The 27,055-nt window shown below is 38.9% G+C and overlaps 1 protein-coding gene across 2 annotated transcripts in view; it reads right to left on the bottom strand.

The window, feature by feature from the left end:
• The window catches only part of CTNNA1 (catenin alpha 1), a 176,026-nt gene that overhangs the window by 120,323 nt on the left and 28,648 nt on the right, over nucleotides 1-27,055 (bottom strand). For both annotated transcript variants that reach the window (XM_054488849.2, XM_063665526.1), the window contains 2 exons: nucleotides 2,682-2,848; nucleotides 2,013-2,132 (listed from right to left, as the gene is read on the bottom strand). In XM_054488849.2, coding sequence (XP_054344824.1) covers nucleotides 2,013-2,132; nucleotides 2,682-2,848 — 287 coding nt within the window. The remainder of the gene's footprint in view (nucleotides 1-2,012; nucleotides 2,133-2,681; nucleotides 2,849-27,055) is intronic.

The raw sequence follows: 27,055 nt of genomic DNA, 5'->3' as shown, positions 1-27,055 counted from the left end.
GAGGTTGTGGTGAGCCGAGATTGCGCCATTGCGCTCCAGCCTGGGCAACAAGAGAGAAACTCCATCTCAAAAAAAAAGCACACTGAGCCTACACTAACTTAGGTATACCAACCTGGCTATATTACCATGTATAATCTTAAGTACTAGAAATGCAAAACCAGGATCTCATATATACAGTTAGTCTGATCACATCTTATGACTCGAAATATAAGCAATAAACTATTATTCACCAACTGCCTACTGAGAAGAGCCTTCTTAGTGCCTGGCACTATATTAAACACTGTACATATATTATTTATTTGAATCCTTTCAACCCTATGGCACAGATTTTTGATATTAATGTAAATATAACCAAATGACTAAGAAGCCCCCAGAAAAGAAGCTGTCATATATTAGACATTAATAGTATTTAGCTAGCCACAGTGGCTCATGTCTGTAATCCCAGTACCTTGGGAGGCAGAGGTAGGAGGATCTCTTGAGCCCAGGAGTTCAAGACCAGCCTGGGCAACATGACAAAATCCTGTATCTACAAAAAATACAAAAATTAGCCGGGTGTGGTATCCTGTGCCTATAGTCTCAGCTATTCAGGAGGCTGAGGTGGGAGGATCACCTGAGCCTGGGGAAATCGAGGTTACATGATGCCACCACTGTACTCCAACCTGGGCAACAGAGTGAGATTCCCCTGTCTCAAAAAAAAAAGTTTTTCTGTATTGACTGACAACCATCTTGCTGTAATGAAAAAAGTCTACAGCAGTCATAGCAGGTTGCCCACCCAAATCCATTCCCTACTCCCACTACTCCCAACCCAACTTTCTACTACCTGTCAGACCTTTTGTTGGGTGTTTCTGTCCTCAGGAAAGCTACCCCTTAACCTAGAGCAGAAGGTGGATCTGGATTACTCTGAGTCAGGCAGACTCCTTTCCTCTTGCCAGGGATAACTGAGGAATAGGCATGTTGCACAATTCAGATTTAGGACAAGACTGCTAGGAGCTTCCAGATTGTTTGCTTATAAAGAGAGACATATGGAAGGAACAGTCCTTTTTGTTCTCACTGGACGTATTATGTGCAAATGTCATGCAAAGAGCCCTGCAGCCACCCAGTGCCAGGCACACTGAAGACGATAGTGATGAAAAATATCAAGAACCTGGATCCTTGATGATACTGCAAAGCCCTTATATTTAACAACCCTGAAGTCACTTAGCCTAATTCAGGACTTATACTTAATGAGAAAATAAATCCCCCATTTTTCAAGCAGTTTGGGAGCTGGGTTTTCTGCAAACTCCAGTGCAAAGTATCCTAACTGATAAAGGTACTAGCTAACAATAACAATTCTTCTTGGGGCTTGTTTTAAGCATAAGCTTGATCAGGACTATGAAAGATATAAGAAGACAGATAGCAATATATGGATCTTCCTTGAAGAATATACACCCGAAATACACAGCATCCAACAGCAAGGGCACAGGAAAGGTTTCAAAGCACCCCAACAGTGAAAATGCCGAAGGGTCAAAGGGCTACTGGAGCTTGGAAAGTAACACTGATCCTCATGCCACACAATGGAAAATACTAATAACAATAAGAAACAGTTAAAAAGTAACAAGACACGGGGCTGGTGGGGCAAGGTATGGAGATACTTTCTCATACAGAGATAATTCCAATATGTTTAAATGGATTAAGGTTTTATTAAAAATCTGAACAAAACTGCACCACTAACTCAGGTTAATCCTTAAATACACAAAGACCTATTACCTCTCCAGACACTACCTTCATCACAAGTTGTCAAGCTACTTAAGATAAAATGTTCACAAGAATTAAAATAGGAGCATAACATGAATGCAATGTAATTACAACTTTATTAACAGCACAATACTGAAAAGACACCTTAGTTTAAATGTTTTAATGGAACTATATTGGTGAAGGTAAGTTATGGTACTTTCAGAAGACACATGGAATGAGTTTTTCCCTCTAGATAGTAAAATGAACAACTTTAATATATCCTCAAATCATGACTGTACCTGTTGTCTTTTGGCTGCCATAATGTTCAGCTTATCCACTTCAGGTTTTAGGGCTTTATACTGGATTCCTAAGTCTTGTTCATTGCCAGCATTCCTCAACTTCAAGATACCATCTTCCACCTATAAAACAAGAAAGACCCCAAAACCCAAAAATTCTGAATGTAGGTCTGTAAATAAAGAAGATGGCATCCTAGAAATTTTCATTCCTGTTAACAACTACTCAAAAAGCAATCCAAACTTAGCTCTCTTGGGTTTGCATGGTCCTCTAACATTTAAACAGCAATTACACAGGAGCTTCATAGTGGGAAAGATACTAATATTGGCCTCTATCTAAAAGTACAAAATTTAATGTATCTTGGTTTCTCAACTCCAGAACTCTACTAGTACAAGGAAAATATTTAATCATTACTGGAAAAAGAGAAGGAGTCAAAACAGTATCTTTGCTACAAGTTCTTCATTACAGCCAAGACAACACTGGCTCAGAATAGAGCCAGGATGATATATACTTGGAATAGAGGAGTAAGTGGAAACTAAACAAAAACATCTCTGGTCCATTGAGATAAACCAAATTCAAAACCAAATTAAATCCTAAGGAATTCTGAACTAAGGAAGGCCAGTAGCAATCTTCCTGTGATAGAACAAATTACAGACATAGGCCTGTATACTTACAACTTTCAGTTGAACAAGTAATTTGTAGACATCTGCCATGTCAGCCAAAATCAGCAACCGGGTAACAGCAGAGAGCAAAGCTCGAGCTGCCCGAACCATGTTGCCTCGCTTCACAGAAGAGCAGGGATCATCTGCGAACTCTCCCGCAGCAGTCTTCATCAAATCACCTGTTTTACAGAATGAAAACCAAACTCAGCAAGAATGAACTCAAATAACTGATCTACGTTTTTAAAAATATAAAAATAATCCAAACTTTGTATATTTCATGCACAAATTTAGTTCAAGAGTTTTCATTTTTGTTGTTGTTTGCTGTTCCTTTGTTTGTTTTATAGCTATCACTAAAAAAAGCACCTTCATATATTGCTGGTGAAAGCAAAATATCTGGAAAGTGACTTGGCACTATATATCAAGAGGCTTAAAAATATTTCCCTTTGATCTAATAATGTTCCTTTCCAAATAAAGGGCATTATATGTATCCAAAAAAAATAAAAATTCAAGATTTGAACAGGAGAAAAAAACATATCTAATACAATCTACTCTCACATCCACAGAATACAGAAACAGGGCAACAATTAATGCAGAACCACCACACTTCATTAATCATCCCCACTACGCAATGTGTATAGCCATAACAGAGACTCACTGGTATGTGAAAATACAGAGTTCAGCCACTGATTCATTCATTTCCTTTGCAGAACACTACCAAAAACTCACATGCTCAATAAGCATCTAGTTAAGTAAATTATGGTGTGGCCTACAATTGACTATTATGAAAAATGTTAAGCAGAAACAAATGAAATTATAAATGTATGCTTCTTTTTAAATACAGAGGAAAAGATCGGAGTCAAAAGGCAAATAATAGTTATCATTGGGTTACACACGGCCTCTTTACATTTGGTACTTACAAAAAGTTTCTATAATGAAGAGGTATTGTATCTATAATTTTTTAAAAACTAGCTAAAGACATATAAAATAGATTTTACTATAGTTAATAGGAATATCCAACTTATACAATCCTAAGCTCAAGAATTTATTTATAGGCTGGGCATGGTGGCTTACACCAGCAATCTCGGCACTTTGTGAGGCCGAGGCAGGAGAATCTCTTGAGCCCATGTGTTTGAGGTTGCAGTGAGCCATGACTGCACCACTGCACTCTAGCGTGGGTGATACAAGAAGACCCTGTCTCTTTAAAAAATTTTTTAAAATAATTTATAACATTTCCTAGAAACTTGTGGAACTTATACTTTCTGTCATTTGTGTCTTAAAATTATTTAAAGTGCCCATTGTCACTCTTTTCTTACAGTTAGAAGCAACTAAAGGGCCAGTGTTGTGTCTTGTCCACTGGTTATACAAATAGGGCCTCTATGGAGACTATCTTTGGAATCCTGGAAAAGCAATTACTCCCTCCTTTGGCTGAGCAAGCCCACTTCAGTTCACATTAAAGCCTAAAACCCATTCATATTCTCATGTCTTCCCTGAATTTTTTTTTTTAAGGCACTTTCAAGAAGACTAGCTATTTCTCAACAGACCTATCAAATTTCTCCTAGCTATCATCTTTGGATGCACAACACAAACAGAAGAGGGGGGGAAAAATTGCCTCGCATGCATATATTAATTAGGCTTAGAAGCACTGTATAATTCTAAGAGTAAAGATAAGCTCCACATATTTGTCAGGCCAGAAAAAACTTCCAACGAATTACACAGTTAAAAGGTTTTCCTGGATCTAACACAGTCTTCTCTCTTACACCTTCAGGAAGATACAGACATATGGCAATCATTATGTGGATTCGTAACATTAATGCTAGTATCTTCTGGTATTTTAAAAGATGGAGATCATTCATTCTTTTATTTGTTCAACAAATGTTTGAGCACCCATCGCACATCAAGGGCATACCCTACTGGAGCTCTATGGAGGGAAGGAGGGAAATAAAAAATTAACAGCTGGTTAAGACACAGCATTTGGTCTCAAAGGGTTCACAAATTATAGAGTATTACAATGCACCCCAAAATTAAATAGCCTTGTGAACAAGGTGCTCTGGAAATACGCTGAAGAAAACTATTTACTCAGGGAAGAATTTATCTGAAAAGCCTTGCAGAAAGAGATATTTGCCTTAAAAAATATTAATAAGATCTTAGGCTGGGCACGGTGGTTCACACTTGTAATCCCAGCACTTTGGGAGGCCAAGGTGGGTGGATCACCTGAGGTCAGAAGTTTGAGAGCAGCCTGGCCAACATGGTGAAACTCCGTCTCTACTAAAAAAAATACAAAGAAATAGCCAGGTGTGGTGGCGGGCACCTGTATTCCCAGCTACTCAGGAGGCTGAGGCACAAGAATCACTTGAACCTGGGAGGTGGAGGTTGCAGTGAACCGAGAACGCGCCACTGCACTCCAGCCTCAGCAACAAGAGTGAAACTCCATCTCAAATATATATACATATATATATACACATATATATATTAATACTGTCTTAAACAATATTACTACCAAACAAGAGAGAATAAGCAAGAGATGTTGACCCTCTATAATAAGCAGAACTTCACCTAATTTAGCACTTGCTACACACTAAAAACAAACAAATCCACTTCCAAAACACAAAGCTGAACATACCATCCCTGCCTTCAAATAACTTATCCAGAAAAGATGGATTTGACCATTAAGAAATTATGTGGCATTTTCACATACAAGCTGTAAGAAAGAAAACACAAGGTGTCATGGGAATTCAAAGGAGGAAGCACTAACAACCAGTTTGGGGTAGAAATGAATACCAGCAACAGCTTTATGGAAGGCATGGTACTCTGAAACGAACCCATCCCTCAAAAGACAGGAAGGATGTGGGCAGCAGAGTTAAGGGAGTTACCACCTCAAGCAGAAGGAACAGTAACATAATAATGTCCAACACTGGCTGGGTGCAGTGGCTCACACCTATAATCCCAGCACTTTGGGAGGCTGAGGCCGGTGGATCACTTGAGGTCAGGAGTTCAAGACCCACCTGGCCAACATGGTGAAACCCCATCTCTACTAAAAATGCAAACAGCCAGACATGGTGGCAGGTGCCTATAATCCCAGTTACTCGGGAGGCTGAGGCAGGAGAATTACTTGAACCCAGGAGGCGGAGGTTGCAGTGAGCCGAGACTGCGCCACTGCACTCCAACCTGGGCAACAAAGCGAGAGTCTGTCTCACAAAAAAAAAAAAAAAAAAAAAAAAAAAAAAAAGGCCAACATTTATTAAATATCTACTCTATGGCACTACACATATTTTTAAAATTCTGTCACCCACCTAGAGAGTAAGTGGTATTAGCCTTTGCTTACAAATAATACAACTAAAGCTTATACAGATTAACTAACTTAATCCCTGCCACCTAACTAGTAAATGGCAGAGTCAGGATTTGTAATGCCAGTATTTATGCTCTTTGTAGAACCACTTGTCATGCTGAGGTATACAATAAGAAGGCTTGTATATTATATATTAATATATAATTCATATATTAATTAGGCTTAGAGGCATAATATCTAGTCTGAATTATCTAGTCTAACTGAGGAGTAAGGGATATGCTCAGAAGCAGCAGAAGATGGGAGTAGAAAGGCCAGAGACAAACAGAATTCAATTCCCTCAACCAGAGTGAAGTCAAAGTAAAGAGGATTAACCTATCTAAAGTACATACAATAAACCTAACCAGAGAGATGGAGCAGAAAGCTACAGTGAGAGCCCAGAAAAGAGTAGTAGTAAATGACAAAGGCAGGGGTCAAAAGATCTGATCACCTTTGATTAAGCACAGTACATTATTTAAAGGTTGCAAGCTAGGGCCTTTCTGAGCGGGAGAAGAAAGCCAGAGCTGTATGAAAACACGAGTTGGGAAAAATTTAGGGAGAAAAAAAAAAAATTAGGACCCTCGAGACTGTAGACATCAGAGTAAGCAGAGGAAGATTCTGTAATAAAAGAAACAATAAAGAGAACCAAGACTGTCAAAAACAAGAAGGCCAGACTTGTAAGAGAAAACTGATCAACCAAAACAAATGCAAACATAGAGATCAATCAACTTTAATTGAGAATCCAGAAATATATTCCGATTTTAACAAGAGTGCCGAGAATATTCAATGAAGAATGGCCTTGTCCACAAATGGTGCTAAGACAAGTGCAATATGCAAAAGAATTAAGTTGGACCCCTATTTCACACCATATACTTACAAAATTTATCAAAATCTAAATGTTACAGCTAAAATTATAAAACACTTAGAAGATAACACTGGTGTAAGTCTTCATGACCTCTGATTCACAATGGTTTCTTAGCTATGACACCAAAAGTACAAACAACAGAACAAAAAACAGCTAAGTTTCACATCATCAAAAAATTTAAAATTTTGTGCTTCAAAGAACACTACCAAGAAAGTAAAAAGAAAACCCACAAATGAAAGGAAATTTCTGCAAATTATAAGGATCTAGTATCCAGAATAAAGAACTCTTATACTAAATAATTTTTTTTTTAAGTTGGCTGCAGTGGCATGTGTCTGCAGTCCCAGCTACTTGAGAGGCTGAGGCAGGAGGACTGCTTGAGCCCAGAAGTTAGCATCTAGCCTGGGCAACATAGCAAGACCTGGCCTCTTTAAAAACAAACAAAAATAGACAAATAATCCAACTTAAAATAGGCAAAGGATTTAAACAGGTGCCTGTCTGAAGATTTAGAAATGGCCAATAAGCACATGAAAAGATGCTCAATCTCATTAGCCATCAGGTAATACAAATCAAAACCACACAAAGATAATCACTTCGTACTTAGTTAGGATGGCTATAATAAAAAAGGCAGATAATAGCAAATGGCAAGAATATGGGGAAATTAGAACTCTCATACCCCAATGCTGGGAATGTAAAAAGGTGCAGCTGCTTTGGAAAACAGTCTGGCAGTGCCGCCTCAAAGGGTCAAATGTTATCATATGACTCAGTAATTCCACTGCTAGGTGGATATGGTTTTGATCTGTGTCCCTGCCCACATCTCATGTCAAACTGTAATTCTCAATGTTGGAGGTGGGGCCTGGTGGGAGATGAGTGGATCATAAGAGTGGTTTCTCATGAATGGGTTAGTACCAACCTCTTGGTGCTGTTCTTGTGATGGTGAATGAGTTCTCATGAGATCTGGTTGTTTAAAGGTGTGTGACACCTCGCCCACCCCCTCTCTTGCTCCTCCCCACCATGTTAGATGCCTAGCTCCACCATGACTGGAAGCTTCCTGAGGCCACCCCAGAAGGAGAAGCCACTATGCTTTCTGTACAGCCTCCAGAACCTTGAGCCAATTAAACCTCCTTTCTTTATACATTACCCAGTTTCAGGTATTTCTTTATAGCTATGTGAGAACGGACTAATATAAGTTGGTGCAAAAGTAATTGCAGTTTTCATCACTTTTTTTTAAATAGCCAAAACCATAACTACTTTTGCACCAACCTAATACATAGCTACACAACTAAAAACCTGTACATGAATGCTTACAGTGTCACTATTCGTAACAGCTGAAAAGCAGAAAGAACCCAAACATCTACCAACTGAAAAACAGACATACACAATGTGGCATTATCCAGTATTTAGCCATAAGAAAAAATGAAGTGCTGATACATGTGCAACATGGATGAACTTTCAAAACGTATGTTAAGTGAAAGAATACTGTATTGTTCCATTTATATGAAATCGCCATTTGCCACAACAGGCAAATCTATAGAGACAGAAGGTAATGCTTGCTGGGCAGTGGGAAGGAGGTAAGAAGAATGAGGACTAACTTCTAATAGGTAAAACCAGGTTTCTTTCTGGGATGATGAAAACGTCTGAAACTACACAGTGGTGATGGCTGCACAACCTAATGAATATACTAAAAACCACTGAATTGTGCACTTTAAAATGATGAATTTTATGTGAGTTATAGCTCAATAAACAAAAAGGAAAAAAAACAGTATTGAATGCAGTAACATGAAAGAGCACAGGCTCTGGAGCTGGATATAGGCTTAAGTTTTGGCTTTGCCACTTGCCAGCTATGCAACTAGACTTTATGATTCTGTTTCCTCTTCTGTATGATGTGTAGAATACCTGCTGTGAATGTCAATTAAGATACCTTGTAAAATGCCTAGTTCAGTGCCTTGCAGCAAGCAGAAGGAGACAAAATAGGGTTGGTAGAAATGATTAATATTAGGTAAAACAAGATCAGAAGACAGAGAAAAGGTCTTCATTGTGTTTCATCAGTATTCACCTATTCAACAGCAATCTTCAAGAGCATTCATGCCTCTTTCAAAACATGCTTACTGATCACCTTCTATGAGCCAGGCACTATTCTAAATGCTCCAGGAAATTAACCAACCAGGCCAGGAAAAAATCCTGGGCTCCAGGGAACTTACATTCTAGTGGGAGAGAAAGACAATAAACAATAGTACTGGAGTAGGGTCGGGGGCAGTGACAGAAAGGAGGACAGAGAGAAAAGGGATGTAAGATACAATTTAAAATAGGGGGATCAAGGTAGGCCTCCTTGAAAAAATACCATTTGATTTGAAGAGAGTCTTGACAAAGGAATCACAGGAATAATGTGGCTATCTGGAAGAAGAGCATTCCAGGTAGAGGGAACACCAAGTCAAAGATCTAAAAAGATTATGGAAGGCCAAGGAAGCCAATGTGGCTAGCACAAGACAATGAAGAAGACGAGTGGCTTTCTGGGAGTTGCACACACCAGATTTCAAGGGTAATAAAGTAAGTTATAAATAAGACTGCTCTTTGAAGAATTTGGCCTGAGACCAGACACGGTGGCTCACATCTGTGATCTCAGCACTTTGAAAAGTCCAGGCAGGAGGACCACTTGAGACAAGGAGTTCAAGACCAGCCTGTGTAACATTGTGAGACCTCATCTCTACAAATAATAAAGAAAAATTAGCCAGGCATGGTGGCATTCACCTATAGTCTTAGCTACCTGGGAGGCTAAGATGGGATGATCGCTTGAGCCCAGGAAGCCAAGGCTGCAGTGAGCCACGACTGTGCCACCGCACTCCAGCGCACGGGTGACAGACCCCATCTCCCAAAAAGAAAAAAAAAAAAAATTCAGCCCATTACCAGGAGGAAAAGCAAGGGCTACTAAAGGAATTATTTTCTACTTTATTTTCAATTTTATGTAGCACCTATAATCCCAGCACTCTGGGAAGCTGAGGCAGGAGGATCACTTGAGCCCAGGGAGTTTGAGACCAGTTTGGGCAACATAGTGAGAACCTGTCTCTATTAAAAAAAAAAAAATTAATTAGCTAAGTGTGGTGGTGCATGCCTGTAATCCCAGCTACTCAGGAGGCTGAAGTGGGAGGATCACTTGAGCCCACGAGGTTACAATGAGCTGGGACCGCACCACTGCACTCCAGACCTGGGCAACAGGGCAAGACCCTGTCTCAGAATATAAAAATCTTGTGTAGGGGTACCAGTATAATAGAGAGTAAGATCATAAACTCAGAAGTCAAACAAACAAAAACCACAGCTTCACCACTAAATAGTCTCAGGTTCCACAGTTGTAAAACAGAGATAACAATACTGATCATCTTCACTTTGCACAGTAGCACAGGACTGTAAAAATGACCATACAAGCTGAAACAGTGCAACCTGATCTTAATCAGAGATTAATCACAGAGAATTATGATTCTCCCGTGACCTTTAAAAATTTTTGGCAGTTTCCAACACCATGTTTGGAGAAAAGAAAAAAATAAATTTTAAAAAAATAAGATCCCTTAAAATTTTGTCAGCCAGGCATGGGAGCTCACAACTGTAATCCCTGCACTTTGGGAGGTCAAGGTAGGAGGATCGATTGAGCCCAGGAGTTTGAGATCACCCTGGGCAACAAAGTGAGACCCCATCTCTACAAAATAAAAATTAAAAATAAATACTTTTGTGTATGCATTAAAAATTCCTTTATTGTCTATTATAAATGTATAGGGATATGATATAGTCAACCAATATTTACTTAATGTACTAAATTAAAACATTATAAACACTGAGACAAAATATTTTATTTCCTTGTGAAAAAAAATTTTCAAAAGTAGTTTGAACAATGCTTCCCTGCCTTCTTCTTGTCATTTACATTAGGGTGCAAAATGAGCATCTTTTTTATCCCTTGGCGAATCATCATATTTCTTTCTAAGTTTGGACCCATTTCCAACATTTTATCCAATATCTACACTTATTTGTCATGAATATCTTCAAGAGTTCCTTTAATGTGTCGTTTTTAATGATGTCACACATTCTCTTGGACATCACAACCACGTTCCTCATTTAAGTCAAGAAGTTTGCCTTCACTAAGTAGTTCTAGCTGCATAGCTAGAGTTTTAAATAGCAGCAGGGTCAACATTTCCACAATCAGCTATTTCTTCCCTTTATATTCTAATCAAATTTCAATTCCAGGTCTATCACTTTTCATTTCTTTGCTGCACATTCATCTTTGTTGGCTAATTCCCTCTTTCAATTATTCAATTCTGTCAGGTAGTTTATGTGGGTTTACCACTAGGAGAAAAGGAAGCAACGCAACTACACACTTTGCATAAACTGAACAGATTTGCAGGGAACTATCACCAACAGACTTTGAAAGAAGTGACATGACTGGTAATGATGCACGTCGATGATTTATGCAGCTATTTGTACACTTAAAAGCTAGCAGCGAAGTTTGTACAGCCAACCTTGAACAACATAGTTTGGGTTTGAATTGCGTGGGTTTATTTATACGTGGATTTTGTTCAATAAGTATATTGAAAATTGTTTCAGAGATTGGCAACAATTTGAAAAAAACTCATCATGTAATCCAGAAGTACCAAAAAATTAAGAAAAAGTTAGGCATATCATGAATGCATAAAATATCTGTAGATACTAGCCTATTTTATCATGTACTACCATAAATATACACAAACCTATTACAGAAAGTTAACCAATCAAAACTTATGCACACAAACACAGGCCGTACATGGTGCCATTCGCAGTCAAGGGAAATATAAACAAATATAAAGATGGAGTTTAAATCATAATCAAACAAAATTAATTGTAGTACACACTGTACTACTGTAATAATTTTGTAGCCATCTCCTATTGCTATTGCAGTATGCTCAAGTATTGTGAATATCCACTTAAAATGCCATATGATGCATCTGCATGCGATGCTAATCATCTCCACCTGAGCAGTTCACATCCAGTAAATTGCATGACAGTGAAAAGTGATCATTCGTAGTTCTCATATATTTTCATCATGTTTAGTACAACACTTAAAACATTGAGAAACACCACGAAGCTCATACAAAGTGCCACTAGTGATGCTGGAAGTACTATCAAGAAGTAGAGAAAAGTCATGACATTGTAAGAAAAAGCTGAACTGCCTGATATATACTGTGATTTGAAGTCTGCAGCTGTGGTTGCAGGCATGAGCCGCCGAGCCCACCCTTCTGTTGCACTTTTTTTTTTAGACGGAGTTTTCCTCTTGTTGCCCAGGCTGGAGTGCAGTGGCGCGATCTCAGCTCACTGCAACCTCCGCCTCCCAGGTTCAAGTGATTCTCCTGCCTCAGCCTCCCGAATAGCTCGGATTACAGGCATGCGCCACCATGCCTGACTAATTTTTCTAGTCTTTCTTTTTTAGTAGAGACAGGGTTTCTCCATGTTGGTCAGGCTGGTCTCGAACTCCTGACCTCAGGGGATCTGCCTGCCTTCGCCTCCCAAAGTGCTGGGATTATAGGTATGAGCCACTGCACCTGGCCTTCTGCTGCACTTTTTAATGGCATTTGGGAACCCTTCTCTTGGTCAGCAGAAGCTGCTTCCCCTGTTATCTTGACATTTTTAAAGCCACATCTCTCTTAAATTATCAAACCATCCCTTGCTGGCATTAAATTCTCCAACTCTAGATCTTTCACCTCCCTTTTGCTTTAAATTGTCATATAATGACTTTGCTTTTTCTCGAATCTTACTAGTCTATAGGTATGCCTTTCTTATAGCAGCCCTGCACCCACATAGAAGCTGCATTTTCAACACAAGATAAAATTAGTTTCGCAAAAAGTGCAGGGTTTTCACGCTTGCTGCTGTAGCAACTACAGCTTCATGAATTTTCTTTTTTTACAGTGGTCTGCTGAATTCATTTATCAGGAGTTCGAAACCAGCCTGGCCAACATGTCAAAACCCCATCTCTACTAAAAATATGAAATTTAGCTAGGTGTGGTGGCAAGCACTTGTAATCCCAGCTACTGGAGAGGCTGAGACACGAGAATCGATTGAACCCAGGAGGCAGAGGTTGCAGTGAGCCAAGATGGCACCACTGCCCTCCAGACCGGGCGACAGAGCAAGACTCTGTCTCTAAATACATACATACACACATACATACATACATACATACATCTACATCTACTCTAATTTATTTTAGCTCACAGCCCTAATGACAAATCCTTAATTTCATGGCTAACATAAAGTATTAGTAATGAAAAAATGCATCAGAAACACACTGTATGATGGGTTAAAATATTCATTTTCTCCATTAGCAAAACTATAAACAAGTATATAAATAAGCCCCCAGCTAAAAACAAGGTCCTCAAACTTCTGAATGGTCATCCTTATAAAAAAAAAATGACACTAAGACTAACTTGAGATGTTTAATAAGTTTTATTTCAAAATTAAATGTAAAAAGAACCCATGCTCAAAACCTTGCTTAAAAAAATTGTAAAAAGGAATCAACAACTTTTTTTTTTTCCTCCATCTCTCATGTCCCCTAAAAGAACTCTAAAAATAAAAAAAGATGGCCAGGTACAGTGGTCACGCCTGTAATCCCAGCACTTTGGAAGGCCGAGGTGGGTGGATCACCTGAAGTCAGGAGTTCGAGACCAGTCTTACCAACACGGCAAAACCCCATCTCTACTAAAAGTACAAAATTAGCCAGGCGTGGTGGCACATACCCGTAATCCCACCTACTCAGGAGGCAGAGGCAGGAGAATTGCCTGAACCCGGGAGGCAGAGGTTGCAGTGAACCGAAGTCACACCATTGCACTCCAGCCTGGGCAACAAGAGCGAAACTCTGTCTAAAAAAAAAAAGTGCGGCAGAAGGCCGGGCACGATGGCTCACACGTGTAATCTCAGCACTTTGGGAGGCTGAGGGCGGGGGATTACTTGAGGTCAGGGGTTCAAGACCAGAACTACTAAAAAATAATAATACAAAAACAGCCAGGCACGGTGGCCTGGGTGACAGAGCAAGACTCCATCTCAAAAAAAATTTTTTAAATAAAAAAATAAAAAATTTGAAAAGATACCTGTCAATTAGTTTAGAGTAAATTTCTAAGATATCAAAAGTGCTCTCTGCACACAAAAGGGCAAACTGAAGCAGACAGGAAATATGTCCAAGATCGCATGGTCGTAAAACCTGACTTTGTCCCAGCTGTTTCCAGTCAACTACGCTACATCTAGTAACAAAGGAGATGAAACTTAAGAGAACTCATTACTACTGTACCATCTGCCATGAAATAAAATCTGTCATCCCCTGATGTTCTCTCCTAACTGAGCTGGGAATAAAATAAGTTCCTCTGGAGTTTAAAACAAAGACAATGGGCAATTATAAAGTAAACAAACAGACCAAAAAACCTACAATTCTTTATTAGGAGAAGACAAAATCAAGAAGTTTTTGAAGCATCAACTATCATGAGTAAATTCCCCTGAAAGCAACCAAACTTTATAAAGTTACGGGGAAAGGATAGGCTTGGAAAATATTTGGGTGATGGATAAAAAGAACAAAAGGCTTGTTTGTTTTAACCTGAACCTGTTACATTCCTCCTTTAAAACAAAGAATGCTATGAAGTAATGTTAATGAATATAACTACTTTTCTCCCAGAACACTACTTGGTGTAGATGAAATAAGGTATTGGAACTGGGTCTAAATCCAGCTTCGATATTTGGCGGCTGTGTTACTTTGGGTTGTTTTATCTCTAGCTGTTTTCTTTTCTGTAAAATGAGTACACATCTCCCATACCTTACTCGGTTGTTTTGAAAATTAAATGAAATAATATATGCAAAGCTCAACAAATACTTCTGTGCCCCCTTCTACTTTTCCATCTACTTTTTCCAGTTTTTAAACCTATTTAGAACATGTCATTATCCACACACCAGCTGTTTCTTACCTTTTTAGAAATAAAGTCATGATAGCAAGTTTCCTAAAGGACAGAGGAAATGTTAGCTTTTAATTTTAAATGTTGAGGCTGTAAAGGATGAGGGGAGCTTCCTTCACTCCACTGTCTATAGGGCAGAAAGTAGTAATAACTGTTCCTTTTCTGCTAATAGCTACAAAAGGAAAACTTAAAGCTTGCTGTGCCTTAAGTTTTTCCAACGCTTTTTTTTTTTTTTTTTTAGCAGTTTTTTTGTTTTGTTTTGTTTCATTTTGTTTTAAAGAAGTTCTCAAGTCAAGCTGGGATTCCTTCCAGTTCCAGGAACTGGTCATCTTCCTCATCTATCCCATTTACAGTGTCACATCCCAAAATTCTACAGTATACTATGACAAGAAAGGTTCCCAACCACAATGTAATGGCTCAGAAATCCAGCTATGGAAACATCTCTACTGCCTCTAAAAGTCCTCCAAGAAACCTCAATAAATAGGGCAAAGTTATATCTCCTTCCCCAAAATAATACTAAGGATACTTTTAAATAGCTTCTTCACCAGAACCTTTCTACCTTTAAGGTCCAGAAAAAAGAATTTTTGCCAGCCCAGTAGAGAAACACAGCTTATCTTCGATAAATTATACAATCTGCCCCCACCCAGGTATCTTTATTAATGGAAATGATTTTCATTTCCACTTTAAATAGCAGATATATAACAATCTGTACTGCACAGTGACAATGGAGATCACAATGTGTTTATGTCCTGGGGAAGGGATGGGATGGTAAACACCACAACAAACACATACCAAAATATCGACAGAGCTTAATCATAAGGTGGTATAGCCTGATGGGTAATTGTTTATTGTTCATTTTTACTTTCTATAATGAATATACTTTTATATAAAAAGTTTTTAAATGATAAAAATGTTAATATCTTTAGTTCATGTGTATAATAATAAAACTCATGCTTCAAATTTTCTTTTTTCTGAAATATAAAAATCCCATGGCTGCTAATTCATGCAAAAATGAAAAAGTAAAATTTGCACATACTACAAAATCTTTCTATAAAAGCTTATAAAGTCAGCTAACTAGAAGGGTTTTATCCAAAATAAGAGTAAGCCAAGTGGTAAAATAAATGGGTATCTGTAGCCCAATCTCATTTTTAAAATTTTCTGTAGAGTTGCTACAGGGAAGAAGATTCAATGGTTACATAGACCTTAGGTAGGCATTTCTTAAACAGAACATTTTACATTTTTAAACAGAGCATATTGTTTGTTACCAACTGCCAAATCAAAAAGAGAAAAGAGATTTTAAAGACATCCACCTGAATATGCTTTTGCAAACCAGCAAAAACAGACCTGCGCTAAAATGACAAAAGCTTCCAGGAGAAGAGTTAGACGCCATCAACTATCTTAAACATGTTCAAATTACTCACTTCAGGATCAGTTTCATGAGCATACTTGGAATTCCAACTCTCCCTTCTCCTACTGATTTCCCAGATAACCGTGCTCAAGTAACTTTGCTCTCTTTATCTCAAAATCATTTTAACTATCTAAAACCTTTTATTCCTTCTCAGATATATACTACTACTTTTTTTTTTTTTTTTTTTTTTTTTTTGAGATGGAGTCTCGCTCAGTCGCTCAGGCTGGAGTGCAGTGGCGCGATCTAGGCTCACTGCAAGCTCCACCTCCCAGGTTCATGCCATTCTCCTGCCTTAGCCTCCCCAGTAGCTGGATCTACAGGCGCCCGCCACCGCGCCTGGCTAATTTTTTGTATTTTTAGTAAAGATGGGGTTTCACCGTGGTCTCGATCTCCTGACCTCATGATCCGCCCGCCTTGGCCTCCCAAAGTGCTGGGATTACAGGCGTGAGCCACCGCACCCAGCCGATATATACTTAACAATAGGAGCCTTCAGTCTTTAAAAAACTAGGATTGTAACTATTTCTGAATACCATATTCCTTTGAAAATGTGAAAAGTGAATAAAACTCTTGACATAACAGTATTAAAGAGAAGTCTTTAGTTTGCTGGTATAAAATAATGTTCTTAAATCATATTACTCTCTACAGGATAGTGTTCAGCCATTAAAAATTATGCTGTAGAAGAATACTTAATATTACAGAAAGATGTTCAGGATCCATTAAATGAAAAAAAGCAAATGACATAATCAAACCCAACATATCTCTACCCACGTGAGCATATTCCTAGAAGACAAACTGGAAAGCGTTTAGGACAAAAATGTTAACGATTAGTTTCATCTCTAGGTTACAAAATTATAAGTTTTTATTTTTTTCTTTTTGCTCTTACTATCAAAACACATGTTCACTGCAGAAAATTAACACTCATTTTAAAACCGTTTTTAATTCTACCCAGGGAGTAGAACTAGAGGAAGAAAAAAAAAGAGAAAGTAACCAACATCACAGGCAAGCCTATAATAAAACTGCCCTGTACTTGTAACAGCTTGGCATCTTTTTACACAGTGTTTTACAGAGTAAAAAACATCTAGCCCTGGATTTAATGAATACCCAAAACTTCCCTACCATGAGATTCCTAACTCTTGAAAGTTACTTTTTGGTGCTTTAGCTCCAAAACCTACCGATAAACCTACTTTATACCAAATTCTCTTAAATACATCTGATTTGATTAAGGGATCTCACCAACAAGTGATAGCTTTTTTCTTTTTTCTTTTTTGTTGAGACAGAGTCTCACTCTGTCGCCCAGGCTGGAGTGCCGTGGCACAATCTCGGCTCACTGCAATGTTCGCCTCTTGAGTTCAAGCAATTCTCCTGCCTCAGCCTCCAGAGTAGCTGGGATTACAGGTGTGCGCCACCACGCCCAGCTAAGTTTTATATTTTTAGTAGATGGGGTTTCACCATGTTGGTCAGGCTGGTCTCAAACCCCTGACCTCGTGATCCACCCACCTCGGCCTTCCAAAGTGCTGGGATTACAGGCATGAGCCACCATGACTGGCCAGGTTTTTTTTTTTTTTTTTTTGAGAGTCTCGCTCCTTCACCTAGGGTGGTGTGCAGTGGCGCAACCTTGGCTTATTGCAACCTTCACCTCCCAAGTTCAAGTGATTCTCCTGCCTCAGCCACTTGAGTAGATGGGGCTACAAGTGAGTGCTACCACATCTGGCTAATTTTTGTATTTTCAGTGGAGACAGGGTTTCACCATGTTGGTCAGGCTGGTCTCAAACTCCTGACCTCAGGTAATCTACCTGCCTCAGCCTGCCAAAGTGCTGGAATTACAGGCGTGGGCCACCACACCTGGCCTGATAACTATTTTCATCTGTTATTCCACCAACTTTCATTTTACAACATAATAAAATAACAGGACCAAGACGTCATAAAATTATCTCCTAACTTCAAGATAATCCAAAGTTAATACATGTTTCCTACCCCATCCCATCCCCATGTCCCACCACTCCTACCCAGCCAAATTTTAATTCATTTTCTATGATCTGGTAATAAAATGTTTTCCACACTTGTCAATATAGATGCAAATTGGCAATACAGATGCAAAGAATAATAGACTTCGTAACACAGCCCTTATAAGAAGGAACCAAATGGTAGTACATATTTGGCATAACCCATGTGCCCTATGACATGAGGATGAGCCTGAATAAAACACTTTAATCTTCTCAATCAAGCCTTCCATTTATCAAGGAGGGATATTTGGTAAAAACGGACCCCTAGATGATATCCCTGTAAGTACAGATAAACTGAAGAATAACTCAAAGAATCCCTGACAGATGCCTTAAGAGAACTTTCTGGGATGCAGTTGTTATTTTATTTTTTTTAAATCCACACAACTGTTCACCTTTTGAAAGAAAAGAGGCCAGGCCCGGTGGCTCATGCCTGTAATACCAGCGCTTTGGGAGGCCAAGGCAGGCCGATCACCTGAGGTCAGGAGTTCAAGACCAGCCTGGCCAATATGCCAAAACCCTGTCTCTACTAAAAATACAAAATTAGCCAGGCATGGTGGCGGGTGCTGGCAATCCCAGCTACTTGGGAGGCTGAGGCAGGAGAATCACTTGAACCTGGGAGGCGGAGGTTGCAGTAAGCCGAGATTGCACCACTGCACTTCAGCCTGGACGACAGAGCAAGACTCCATCTTTAAAAAAAAAAAAAAAAAATCAACCCAGGAAATAAACATTTAATATGAAGTTATTTAAATACTATAAGCCCATCTGAATCAGAGCAAGCCTAGAAAACCTCTTAACTTCCCTCCCTTCCCCATCCCCTGAGGGTAAGGAAAGAAGCTTTGAAATTTCTTTTTCCAGTTGACAGACAGAATGGATTTAAAAAAAAGAAGTTAAAATAAAGTAACACACATATTCATGTTCTCATTTTCCTTACTAATTCAAGTGTGCCCTGCTGCTATTCAGAAACACTCCAAAGAGAGGCACTTACTTCCTGATTACACATTCAAATAAATGCATAACATGCATTTCAACTTGGAATCACTTTCTTAAGAAATTAACTAGTAGAAATCATGTTACTGCAACATCATGGTTGAAGTCATGCCAAAACCAAAATTTTAATACCTAAAATAACTTCCTCAGCTACACTGACTGTACAAATATATTAAGGCAGTAATATTACCCACTGTAACTCATAAATATTATTATCCTGGTTAGTGTTATTTATTTTTGTGAGCTTAACAAGACAGACTTCTTAATAAAAGGGGAAAAAATGAACCACTTCAAAATGACATTAGAATTTAATAACTTCACTCTTCTTTCCTCAATTCCAAGCTGGCTACAGCAGAACACAAGTCTCTGCAAAGCAGCATATGCTCACACAAGGGTAGTGATCCAGAAGCAGACAGCATCCTTGACACATCCCAAGTCAAAGAAAATATAGCCTCTGCCCTAAAGACTTATAGTTTAAGTCAGGCAGACAACTTTAAGACATAAAATTCCCAGATGACAACCAGCTAATGATTTTTCAGAATTTATATTTTGCTTTTCCTGCTCAAGTTAAATGAAGAGCAAGAAAAAATGGATTAAATGGTGAGACTGAAGGAATGGGGTCAATAACAATTTTTAAATTAATTACAGTTTTCAGGAACACCTGAAAGGTAGGAATTGGAGTGGGAGCACTTCTAACAACAGACCAAGCCACAATGGGATCACATGAAAAGAGACATCCACAAAAATAAGAGGAGAAAACAGGATGAAAATTCTACTAAGACAACAAGGGGAAAAGGCAATATAACAAATGAGAAGCCAGAACTCAAAGGAAGAATATGAGAAAAAAATCAGCTGATTTCTTGCTAGTTTTAATAAAGTTATTGTACTAATCTGAAAAGCTAATTAACTTAACTTTAATCTTTTTCAAAATGTTGAATGTTTCCCAGCTACCGCTCTTCCAGAGCATCAACACTTTTTGAAATCCATACTCAACATTCCAAAGTAGGAACACTTGTCATTTTTCTCCTGTGAAAAATTAAAGAGCCCATATGTGAGATCAAGCTCATGATCTCAACCCGATTAAAACCACACTAACCAGATCAGACAAATTAAAATGCAATCTCTCTCACACACCCACACAATGCTCTTCAAAGCTATGTTTTAAGTCTTCACATCATGAACCCAGCAAACCCAGATTCCATTCTGCCTCCTGTCTACGTCTCAAACTCTACTTAAAACAGTCACTGATACTTGCTTTGTCCGAATCACATCTGTCTTTTAACATCTATCTTCCAGGCTGCCTATAGTAGATGTGGGTACATCAGTCTGAAGCTGTCAACATCTGCACTGGACAGGAGACCAATTTTCGCCTCCTTCAATCTTGACTCTAGTCAGTTGCCAGGGAGAAAATCATGCCTCAAGAGCCTGACAGCTTGTGCTCAATAACCTTTTGTCAGGGATGAAATACATTATTTTTCTGAAAATTGCCTTGCCAAGATTCACAGTGAACTATGTATATATACACATACACATACATGTGTGTATATATTTTTTTCTCCCTATATACAAATTATTCAAGCTGTACCAAGGAAGATGGCATCTATGTCCTTAGCTTCACTACACAGTTATACACAATTACTGAGATAAATAAAAGAATGTCTCTCCATTAACATCAATTAAGAACTCTCATTTTCCATCCTTTCTTTATAACAATGCCCTAAGAGACCCTCAGTTTTATATGACTGGGTAATTTCATGCTTTAAAGATTTAAAAAAAGCTGAGAATGAGTGCAGCACACCAACATAGCACACGTATACATATGTAACAAACCTGCATGCTGTGCACATGTACCCTAGAACTTAAAGTATAATAAAAAATAAAAATTTTAAAAAATAAGAACAGCTACAATGAACAGTAATTGCCTCTCTTAAAAAAAAAAAAAAAAAAAAAAAGCTGAGAAAACAAGTACCATTAGAGTATGCTCACAAATCAACGATAGGTACTAAGATTACCCAGATGTTTGCAAACTCACAGATTTTAACTATTGTGTTAGCAGACAATAAATATTCCTTTCTTGTTCTAAAACTAACAAGACCCCTTTTTTTTGTTTGTTTGTTTTTTTGTTTTTTTGAGACGGAGTCTTGCTCTGTCTCCAGACTGGAGCACAGTGGTGCAATCTCAGCTCATTGCAACCTCTGCCTCCCAGGCTCAAGCAATTCCCCTGCCTCAGCCTCCCAAGTAGCTGGGACTACAGGCACATGCCACCATGCCTGGCTAATTTTTTGTATTTTAGTAGAGACGGGGTTTCACCATGTTGGCCAGGAGGGTCTTGATCTCCTGACCTCGTGATCTGCCTGCCTCGGCCTCCCAAAGTGCTGGGATTACAGACATGAGCGACCGCACCCGGCCAACATTTTTTACATAAAAGATGATTTATGTAATGATTGAGATTTAGTATTGAACAACACTGACTGCTTTCAGTAAGTTGAGATCCCCTACTCAAGGAAAATGCATTCGCAGTATCAAAGTTTGCCTGAAATGGAATGACCTGAAAGCCAAAAACCTAAAAAGAAACGTTTCAAAGAAATCTTAAGATAAATCTGTCATAAATAGCTATGAAAGGGGAAAAAACTGTAAGCCAAACATTAAGATGTCTGCTTTTTATTTATGGACAGGAATATTTAGTAAAAGAACTTACTCTATCTTCACCTTCTGGCCATCTGGGGGACAAAGGATGTATAGTTGTTTTTTTCATAAAATGTCTATAAAATGTTTTTTTCAGCATTGAAGAAGAGGCTGCAGTGAATTACCCACAGGTTTTCATGGTGTTTGCCATGAGAATAACAACACATACATGAGAGGTGACTGGCTGTGGTTAGTGGTATGATAGTCACAAAATGAAGGTCAAACCAAATGGCAGGCAGTAAGTCACTAGACTTAGCTACAATCAATCCTTGCTCTGTTCGGCAGCACTCAATCACCCTTTCCCAGACTACCATAATCTTGTCCTACCATTAAAATCAAAATTACAGACACACACAATCATTTCTTGATTTTCTATTCCAAGGTAATTTAACCTCTGCTATGCCATTAGATTAGTAAAGAGAAATCTAAAAGACCAGCATCTCCAGCCCAATGAGCCATGTCTCAATTTTTGAAAACTTGGTGGAATTCCAATTAAAAAGAAAAATAACAGGGCTTCAACAAATCAACAGAGAAAGGAGCAGTAATCTTTATCAATACTTATCATTGCCGTAGGAACTCACACAAATACCATGTTTCAGATGTATTAATAAACATTAATACGTGTGATTAATGAACACAAAATAAGGTTCGACATCCATTACAAGCAAATAATGCAAACATTTTAAAAGGCAGCATTTTACACCTATAAGAACACAGGTTCTTAGCAGCACACACTGCCTCAACACCACCCTAAATGCCTCAAGTCACAGGAAAATAAATTACTACAACTTTTCACATACCAGGTCCCTTAGTTTCACCTATTGAAAAGATCAGCTACTTGCACAGGCCCTGCTGGCAGTTAACATGCATGACAACTGGCCAATTCTCTCTTTCCATCAATTCTGTTATAGCAGTCCCTTCCTGTACAGCTCCATTTCACTCCCCACTACTATGGTCATCTCCAGACTCTAGGGCCTACCTCTGGGCTGTCTACCAATCACTTTAACCCTTCCTGCACACAGCTAACACTAATCTCCCTGCAAAAACTCCACTTTTCCTCATATTCTGTATTGCCCAGATGGTGGAACTTCTTAAAACAGGAAGAAAATTCAAGAGACAAATTTCAGTTTCTAAGGGGAAAAAAAAGCTTTTAAAATAAACACAAACCAATACTGGAAAGAGCTCCTCCTTGAGGTAGTGAGTGAGTCCTCTGTCACTTGATATATTCAAGCATGTGGGACCTGAACCATGTAATGCCACACGGCATTCCAAGCCACCCTCTAAATATGCTCCAAACTAGATTAAACCTCTCCTGCTGCCGGGTGCAGTGGCTCACGCCTGTAATCCTAACACTTTGGGAGGCCGAGGTGGGTGAATCACGAGGTCAGGAGTTTGAGACCAGCCTGGCCAATATGGTAAAACCCCACCTCTACTAAAAATACAAAAATTAGCCAGGTGTGGTGGCACATGCCTGTAGTCCCAGCTACTCGGGAGGCTGAGGCAGTAGAATCGCTTGAACCCAGGAGGCGAAGGTTGCAGCGAGCCGAGATACCACCACTGCATTCCGGCCTGGACGACAGAGCAAGACTCCATCTCAAAAAACAAAACAAAACAAAAACCTCTCCTGCCAGCAGTGCTCAACATGACTAGCACCCACCTCCAGCCAGGGACCTCACTGTTCCTCATGCCCATCTTGCACAGTCTATTTTTCTTACCTGGATGAGTTTCCTCTTGCTCCTTTTCTACCTTTCAAGATCCAGTGCAAGCTCAAACACCTTTAGTAAACTTTCCCAATCCCATGCTTATCCTCCCATTCCTCTGCCACTCATGCTATTAATTATTTTTCGTATTCATGTATCATTATAAGCTCTAGGGGGGAAAAAAACAGGAAAAACAGCCTCCTATATGCTAGAATATCATCTCCCCCTCAGGGACCACACACTATCAACCAGCTCATTTCTCACTCATATTTCCCTGACACAAGCTTCTTCCTAGGAAATCTACTATTGCTCAGTACACGAATAATCTATTTGGCCCCTTTACTGAGCAAAATATGATTAGAAGCAGTGCAGGAATACAAAAAGGTGGATTTCAGTTTCTTTGGGTCTTCTCCCCCTTCACTGACCCAGAAATGCCCATGAGCTACAGGGAAGAAGCTACAGAAGTAGCAATAAGACTCTGATCCTGGCCTTTGAGATCCAAGTATAAATTGTGGCTAATGGATTATAAAACACTGTTCTAGTAAGAAGCTGTTCCTCATCACTCCACTTCAAATTTAACATTAATGGGCCTCTGTTCATAATGTCTCTCCTTTTTCAAAAAAGCTTCATTTAGGTCTTCTCATCTCTGTCCCCTGAAAGTCCCCTATCCGGCTTAAGAGCCTTCTTTTTCTGGTCAGAGCCCTAATCAAGGATTCATAAAATACATTTATGTACCACAAGGCAGCTGCTACTCTTTATCTACTGTTAAAATGTACATGTATGGGGAATGTCTGCTAATGGGTATGAGGTTTCTTTTGGGGGATGATAAAAATGTCCTGGAATTAGATCATGGTGATAGCTGTACAACTCTGAATACCCTAAAAAACACTGCATTATATACTTTAAATGGGTGATTTTTATGGTATGTGAAATTATATCTCAATTTTTTAAAAAAACCATAAGATTCTCCACCCCTACCCATGCATTTACATTTGGCACTGGAAAGGAAAACACACTTTAAATTTTGAGAAAAGAGCATTTTCTCTTACTGTACTTCTCGGAGAATAATCAGTTATCTTACTCAAACATTTAAGTGCCTATCATGGACCAGGTACTATCACAGATACAAAGAGAATGGTCACCAGACCAGCACAGAACCTGCACTGCTGGAGCGTGGAGAGGAAAAGGCAACCAATTTAAATTACCACTGTGATAAGCGCTAAGACAAAAAAAGTACAAAGGTAAGATTGATCTAATCAGGATGGGGGGATATGGGAGGTAAACAGGATCCTAAAATAAGAAAAGAGCACATCTAAGAGGCATATGTACACCTCCGCCTACGTAAGGTAGCTACTCAAAAACTAAGCAGATTAGTAGTACAATTAAACTCTTAGATCACAGAGTTTTGGAAGCCATGCAATTGGTGACTGGCTCCTATCCACCACATGTGGCTCACCTGACCATTTCATTAGCCTTGAAGTCAAATGATCCTAAGTTTTTATGTACGTGAATTTTTTTAACATCACTTACAGCATTATGGTGAAATTTTAGTATACTCACAAATGTGCATATTCATTATTCATGTAATCAGGGTCTAACACAAAAAGAAAGTTACACATCAAAAACTGTGTACATTCCGATTTTTGATTATTATGATTGCACGGGAAGCAATGGACATGTACAAACCCAAAGATACAGAAGGTCTAATTTTTGGCTCAAAAGTATAATAAATAAACACATAAATAACTACCTTTTTGAAGACAGTAAGCTCATATCTTTAACAGCCTGGGAAAACCCTAGATTAGGGTTAGCAAACTACAGCCTGTAATTTTTCTAAATTTTGTTAGAACACAGCCATGCCCCATGCCCATTCCTTTATATCTTGTCTATAGCTGCTTCCCAATACAACAGCAGAGCTTAATATTAATAGTTTCAAGAGAGACCCCCTTTTTTTTTTTTTGGAGACGGAGTCTTGCTCTGTCACCCAGGCTGGAGTGCAGTGGCATGGTCTCGGCTCACTGCCAGCTCCGCCTCCCGGGCTCACGCCATTCTCCTGCCTCAGCTGGGTCTACAGGCGCCCACCACCACGCCCGGCTAATTTTTTGTATTTTTAGTAGAGATGGGGTTTCACTGTGTTAGCCAGGAAGTTTTCATCTCCTGACCTCGTGATCCGCCCACCTGGGCCTCCCAAAGTGCTGGGATTACAGGCGTGAGCCATCGCACCCAGCCCACAGCCATCGCACCCAGCCCAGAGCCCTTATGATCAGAAAAGCCAAAAATACTTATTACCTGGCCTTCTAGAAGAAATCTGCCAACCCCCATCCTAAACAACGTCAACACTGATTCCGAACAAAGACATCTTAAAAATCCTTTAAAAATTAAGTGTTTCAGTGGATGGCATATTTTTATTTATCAGAAAAATTCAGAAAAGTTAGGTCAGGGTTTTACGTAAATGCTCAGGACCACTGAAGCCAGGGCAGGGAAAAGTGTTTGTATAAATTTTATTTTGCTGCCTAAGAAATTCCAAGAGGTGGCAGCTTAAAACAATTATTAACTCCCAGAGTTTTCTATGGGTCAGGGATTTGGGGTTGGTCAGGACTGATGTTGTCTGAAACTTGACTGGAGGTGGAGGATCTGCTTCCTAGGTGGTTCACTCACATGCTTGACAAATGTGTGCTGACTGATGGTTGGAGACTTCAGTTCTTCTCCACAGGACCTCCTGAGTGCACTCATGACATAGCAGCCAGCTTCCCCCAGACAGAATAATCCATGAGAAAAAGTGGAGTGGATACGGCCCCATTTTTATAACTTTGCTCCCAAAGTAAATAGCACCACTTCTACCACATTCTAGTCATTGTAGGGATCACTAAGTTCAACCCATGTTTAAGGGTTAGGCTCTATTTTTTTTAATAGAGGGGTGTCCAAAGAATCTGCAGACCTATTAACACCACTACAGGGTTTCAAATGATGAGTAAATGGCTTCAACGACATAACCAACAAGTCTCAATTGATTAAGCAATCTGTGCTTCATATTTTTGTAATATGTATTTTGTTCTATTTATGATAGAAAAGAGATCTTATCCCCATTTGTTAAGATTCTCCAAAGAAAAAAGTAAGCCAAGAGAAAAAAGCAAGGCATTTCAGCTTTTCATATCTGATGCAATAATGATGATGGGAGGAAGTTATATTTTGGTTTTGGCTCTTTTTTTCCAAAGAGAAGGCAAATTATGGTGGACAGGTCATGATAATAAATAATTGCAAAACTGGACTAGGACAGAAAAGTCCTTATGATTCAGAACCACATAAAAGATTATCATATACAAACAAAAATAACAAAAATTCAAATATGCATTCAAAATTGTGGGGGTTTTGGGGAGCAGGGAATGTATATTATACCATGATTGCTACATATTTGCACTGGAGAAACTTCTGAAATAAGAAACATATAAAGTCAAATTTAAAATTACCTACAA

Source organism: Pongo pygmaeus, chromosome 4 (genome assembly GCF_028885625.2).
Source record: "Pongo pygmaeus isolate AG05252 chromosome 4, NHGRI_mPonPyg2-v2.0_pri, whole genome shotgun sequence".
In the NCBI taxonomy this organism is placed as follows: Eukaryota; Metazoa; Chordata; class Mammalia; order Primates; family Hominidae; genus Pongo; species Pongo pygmaeus.
This window is presented reverse-complemented; position numbering and strand designations above follow the sequence as displayed.